The sequence below is a fragment of the Corylus avellana genome, chromosome 6, assembly GCF_965113065.1.
Source record: "Corylus avellana chromosome 6, dhCorAvel1.hap1.2, whole genome shotgun sequence".
Lineage (NCBI taxonomy): Eukaryota > Viridiplantae > Streptophyta > Magnoliopsida > Fagales > Betulaceae > Corylus > Corylus avellana.
The window spans coordinates 8,093,351-8,099,350 of NC_142495.1; the positions used below are offsets into that span (position 1 = coordinate 8,093,351).

Consider the following 6,000-nt stretch of genomic DNA (forward strand, 5'->3'; position numbering starts at 1 on the left):
ATCAATGACGCATACAGGCTTTGTATATACAAAAAATTATTTGAAAATACTATTCGTAGCATTTAGAGGCCTAATAAAAGACAACATATTACTGTTAAAGCATTGACTAAATTATTAAATTTATAACTTTTTATTAACTTTGGTCATTCAACATCATACCATGCATCATCATGAATAGGAGATGTTTTATTAATTATTACGAGTTGTTTAAGATATAATTCCTTCTATTATAATATCCAAATTAAAATGATAATCAAACAATAGTAAAAGACTAATTCTTGATAGAGAGGCAACTTGAATTGTCTTATTATCGATACTCTCAAAAGTCGTTGCTAAAAATGTGATCGCTAATGACCAAATTTATTGTAGTCATACAATGAAGATATTTCTGCTTTTCCGCTTATTTAATAAGCGGGACCTATTAGATTAGATTATAACAAATTAAACCATTATAATTACCTACACAATAGAATATTAGGGTCGATATTAAACCATTATTTGATCATCTAATATAACACACAATTTAGTGGGATACAAAAAACTAAAGTACAGCCGTACAGGAGTCAATAGTGAATAATATTTTTGGGAGTATTATTTGTAGGACAGAAATTTCCTTATTTGTAAACTAACAATTTTATGTAATATATTCTTTGTTAAATTAATTTAAATTGTTAATTTATGCAACAAAATAAAATCTTAATTATAAAATAAATATGAAGATGATCCTATATCGTTGTACACATTAGATGGACAATTTCAAAGATGATAATTTAATTTATCCACTAAAGGTTCTTAGAACAGGGGTGCGGTCATAGTACTACTGGGTCATTGCAAAAGTATAATTAATATTCATATGATAGAAAAAATAACAACGTACGGTCAACCGTCAAGTTGATATAAGAATTTTTTTCAAAAAAAAAGAAAAAAAAAGAGACACATATGCAAATCCGATCCTCCCCAGTTGAATGATTCATAAGTATTGGTTGAAACAACTTTAACATTTGAGATTAGGTGATTTTCTGGCGATGGGGTTCAAACATTTCAATTTCTTTGCACTGCTCGCGGGTTTGAGTCTTCTACTTGTGGTTCATGCCCAGGATCAATCAGGTATATATTATCATCTTATTAATCTTTCAATATAACTTTTGTTTTGATTATTATTCTTGCTTATCTGGTGTCCCAGGCTTCATAAGCGTAGCTTGTGGGTTACCAGCGAATTCTAGCTTTACGGAGAAGAGAACAGGCATTAATTACATTTCAGACGCCACCTTCATAGACTCAGGTATAGATAATAGCATATCACCTGATATTAGACGTTACTATCAACAACAGGTATGGAATCTCAGAAGCTTTCCTCAAGGAAACCGTAACTGTTACACCATAAACGTCAGAAGAGGCACTAAATATTTGATCCGAGCAAACTTCTTGCATGGGAATTATGATGGAAAAGGTAATCTACCGCAATTCGATCTGTATGTCGGACCAAATAAGTGGGACACGATCGAAGTGGTGAATTCATCGGATAGTGTCGTCAAGGAGCTCATACATGTCCCATCTCTAAATTATATACATGTCTGTCTAGTAAACACGGGCCTCGGGACACCATTTTTATCAGCAATAGAGTTTAGGCCATTGGAAAATGCCACCTATGTGACACAATCTGGATCATTGGCACTCTTTTCTCGCTTGGATACTGGATCAAAAAGCAATCAAGGATACAGGTAAGTCATTTTATATGATATCAAGTAATTTGCATTACTAAAAACAATAAAATTATTTTCGGTACTGGTTGTGATGTGTAAATTATTTAGGTATGGAAACGATGTTTATGATCGCTATTGGCAGCCCTATATCCAATTTGACTGGACAGATTTAAACACCTCGCTTACCATTGATGACTCTAGAAATGTTTACCAACCACCATCGGTTGTCATGAGTACTGCCGCCACACCGGGAAATGATAGCGCTCCCTTAGAGATTTCATGGGAGTCAGATTCTGCGACCACAGAATATTATGTCTACATGCACTTTGCTGAAGTTGTAGAGCTCAACGCCAACCAGTCCAGATCATTCAACTGTACCCTGAACGGGAACCACTGGTTTGGACCCATTGCTCCTAATTACAACAAAACAATCACTATGTTTAGCCCATCGGCCCTAAAAGTAGAAGCAAAATATGATTTTTCAATCTTCAAAACTGAAAAGTCAACACTTCCACCCATCATCAACGCGATTGAGATATACACAGTGAAATATCTCTTGCAATCAGACACATACCAAGGAGATGGTACGTTTGTTCCACACATTACCTATATATATATATATATATATATATATATATATATATATATATATATATATATATTGATTGAATGGATCAATGCGTGTGAAATTTTAGTTGATGCCATTGCAAAAATCAAGTCAACATATGGAATAAAGAGAATTTGGCAAGGAGACCCATGTGCCCCTAAAGGATATGCGTGGGAAGGTCTAAATTGTAGCTATGATGGTGATACTCCTCCTAGAATCACATCCTTGTAAGTCTATATATGCCTTAATTGGTATAAGCTTTATGACTTTCCAACTTATTTTGAGTACTCTTAATTTAAGTTATTGTAAAACTTAATTAAATTCCCCAGGAACTTGTCCTCAAGTGGATTGGTTGGAGGGATATCTGCCGACATATCAAGTCTCGTAATGTTACAATATTTGTAAGTATCCACAATATATTTACATGATTAGATAATTGACAAACATGGTGATGAAGGCGAAAGTAAACATTTTCTACCCCAACAAATATTAAATATAAGTAATCCTCTCATTTCAGGGATTTATCTAACAACAACTTAATTGGACCGGTGCCTAATTTCTTGTCTCAATTGATACACTTGAGCGATTTGTAAGTTACTTTTATTTTTAAGAGTAATTAATGATGCTACAAATTTCATGTTTAGGGAAGTGGAAAACAAAACTATTCATTCTACTTTTGCATGCAGAAACTTAGAACGAAACCAATTGTCTGGTTCAATTCCAGCTGAACTAATTGCGAGATCAGATAATGGTTTATTATCATTAAGGTACGGTTATGTTTAAAGACGTCCATAAAGCCATTACTATTATACTGTCTACTTGAATTTTTAATATTATATTTATAATGTTTCTCCAATGTTTCAATTTTTCCAATGTTTCCCAACCCTAGCCCCCTCCCAATCTAACATTAGAGTTACAACATCCCGTTCTCCCCTTCCATACCAAAAATAAATAAATAAATACGGTTAAGATTAAAAAAAAAAATTCAAAAGGCAAAAATTCAAAAAAAAAAAAATAAATCAGAAAAATAATAATAAAAAGATATGATTTTTTTTTTTTTTAATTTTCTTATGAATTTTGTCTTTCCCTTTTTTAGATTTTTTAAAAAAATTTTTTTTTGCTTTCTTCATAATATTTTTTTTTCTTTTTTTTTTTTATGTGAATTCTTATTTCGGACGCAACACGAGGCGTAGATATCACAAAAATTGAAACATTTGGGAAAACATTACAAATAGATCGAGTAGTAGTTAGAGGAGATAAATGTAGTTTTCGAGATAAATTTTCTTTAAGTCCAATTTTGTAAAATAAAAAACTTCTTTACATGCAAAAAAGCTCAAGCATGGGTTACAACATCTATCAATGATACATCAAAAAATTACTTTCACTTTTAATTGCATGCCTTTCTTTAACATCATGATCAATACAATCATTTCTAGTGTGGGTGACAATCCAAATCTATGTGGATCTGGTTCGTGTAAAAAGAAAGAGAACAATATTGTTGTTCCAATAGTAGCATCACTTGGTGGATTGTTGATCCTCTCATTGATTGTTGCTGCCATCTTCTTGGGACTTAGAAGGAGAAAACAACAAGATAAGACTAAAGGTGACATTTTAATCATAATACTCATTTTGGCATTACCAAAGGAAAAAATTATCTTTAGATATGACCTTATCACGCTCATGGTAATCTTTGCAATTGTGATCATAGGTATAGAATCCAACATTCAAAATGTATCATTGGAGTCAACACAACGACAATTTACATATTCTGAGCTCTTAAAAATTACAAATAACTTTGAAATGATACTTGGTAAGGGTGGATTTGGAATAGTTTACCATGGCAAAATAGATGACACTCAAGTAGCAGTGAAGATGCTCTCTCCATCATCTGTTCAAGGCTTTCAACAATTTCAATCAGAGGCAAGTAACTGTAGCTCGTATAAAATATTTAAATTCATTTATATATATGGTTCAGATGGGTATATTAAAATTAATGTGCTAAATTGTAATTACAGGTTAAACTTCTTATGATGGTTCATCATAGAAACTTAACTACTCTTGTTGGGTATTGCTATGAAGGAACTAACATGGGGCTCATTTATGAGTACATGGCCAACGGAGACTTAGAAGCACATCTTTCAGGTTTGGGCAAAATTGAAATATTAAGCAAAAAGTCCTTCAGATCAAGTACTATGTGATCAACTTAATTTAATTTGAATAACAAATTAAACAGATCAGATCATGTTTAGGCATTTTATTAACGAATGCAGGTGAGAAAACAAATATTTTAAATTGGGAAGAAAGAATCCAAATAGCGACGGATGCAGCACAAGGTTAGCAATGAGTTGACTTGCACAATTCTTTCTTTAAAAACATTCTCTCTCTTCTTTTTATTTTTTATTTTTTATTTTTTTTATTTTTTATCAATGATGTGGTTATGAATTTGTAGGATTGGAGTATCTGCACCATGGTTGCAGACCACCTATATGTCATAGAGATGTGAAGCCTACAAACATCTTGTTAAATGAAAAATTTCATGCCAAACTAGCTGATTTTGGACTATCCAAAATTTTTCCCACCGATGGTGGCACTCATGTGTCAACTGTTGTTGCTGGCACCCCTGGGTATTTGGACCCCGAGTGAGTATTTTTGTTATTATTTTGTTTACATGCCATCATCTTAAAAACTCATTTTCCTTGACAATAAAAGATTGATATTTATAGTCCACAAAGTTGTGACCCATGATCAAATGAAAATGAAATACAAATGATCTAGCAATAATAAAGACGAAATGTATTGGATTTTGGCCATACATGACATGATTATTTTTATCTATGAGACAATTAAAAATCTTAAGATATTTGAAATCAATGGAGTTACAAACTTTTTTAGGAATAACTTTTCTACAAATATGAAACATATAACATTCCTTGACTTGCAGGTACTACATATCAAACTGGCTAACTGAGAAAAGTGATGTTTATAGTTTTGGAGTCGTTCTTTTAGAGATAATCACAAGTCGGCCTGCAATAGAAAAATCTAATGAAAGGACTCACGTAAGTCAATGGGTGAGCTTAATGCTAGCTAAAGGGGATATAAAAAGTATTGTTGATGCTAGGTTGCGAGGAAATTTCAACATCAACTCTGCATGGAAAGCTGTCGAAATAGCTATGACCTGTGTATCTACAACTTCTGCTAAAAGGCCAACCATGAGTCAGGTAGTGGTCGAACTAAAGGAGTCTTTGACAATTGAATTGGCTTACATGAAGGAGGGCCATGAGCACGAAACAACAGATTCAATTGAAATGATCGACATGAATCTGACTACTGATCTCACTCCTTTAGCACGATAAAACATTGTAAAGAATTGAAATCGCGTATGTCGGATCTTGAACCTTTTTCTCTTTTTGTAAGTTTTTGTCAATGCATATTGTACTTCAAATGAATCATCCATGGTGGTTCTAATGGACTATATCTTTTGGAATATGTACTAAATTTATGTTCATAGCAACTCGAAACTTATTTTAAAATTTAGATGTCAATTTGCTCCCTTCGTTCAACTTGACTTTTTAACTTGATGGTAAACATATCAAATAACGAAATTTACTTTGACAAATTTACTATGAAGGATATGTTATTGCGGCAAGGAGTCTCATAAAGTTTCGTATACTTGAGTCGACAATAGGAGAG

General features: G+C 32.6%; 1 protein-coding gene across 6 annotated transcripts; it reads left to right on the forward strand.

The window, feature by feature from the left end:
- Nucleotides 1-1,007: 1,007 nt before the first annotated feature.
- LOC132187825 (LRR receptor-like serine/threonine-protein kinase IOS1) lies at nucleotides 1,008-5,663 on the forward strand. 6 transcript variants are annotated; one of them, XM_059602262.2, is made up of 13 exons: nucleotides 1,008-1,107; nucleotides 1,184-1,721; nucleotides 1,812-2,287; nucleotides 2,399-2,537; nucleotides 2,640-2,711; nucleotides 2,828-2,899; nucleotides 2,997-3,077; nucleotides 3,747-3,913; nucleotides 4,019-4,230; nucleotides 4,326-4,452; nucleotides 4,581-4,643; nucleotides 4,760-4,949; nucleotides 5,252-5,663. In XM_059602262.2, exons 1-13 carry the CDS (start codon nucleotides 1,026-1,028, stop codon nucleotides 5,661-5,663), a joined length of 2,631 nt encoding a protein of 876 aa, XP_059458245.2. In that variant the 5' UTR covers nucleotides 1,008-1,025. The 6 variants fall into 6 exon arrangements, with proteins under 6 accessions (XP_059458245.2, XP_088373492.1, XP_088373489.1 ...); XM_088517366.1 differs by having other exon boundaries at nucleotides 1,026-1,107; nucleotides 1,803-2,287; XM_088517363.1 differs by having other exon boundaries at nucleotides 1,026-1,107; nucleotides 4,007-4,230.
- Nucleotides 5,664-6,000: the final 337 nt, after the last annotated feature.

What these genes read in the sequence shown, in the direction of transcription:
- LOC132187825 (XM_088517362.1), top strand. Translation starts at nt 1,026, where the DNA reads ATGGGGTTCAAACATTTCAATTTCTTTGCACTGCTCGCGGGTTTGAGT. An exon ending in ACAACAAGATAAGACTAAAG is followed by an intron (nt 3,914 to 4,024) that starts GTGACATTTTAA and finishes TCATAGGTATAG; the next exon opens with AATCCAACATTCAAAATGTA. An exon ending in CCTGGGTATTTGGACCCCGA is followed by an intron (nt 4,950 to 5,251) that starts GTGAGTATTTTT and finishes CTTGACTTGCAG; the next exon opens with GTACTACATATCAAACTGGC.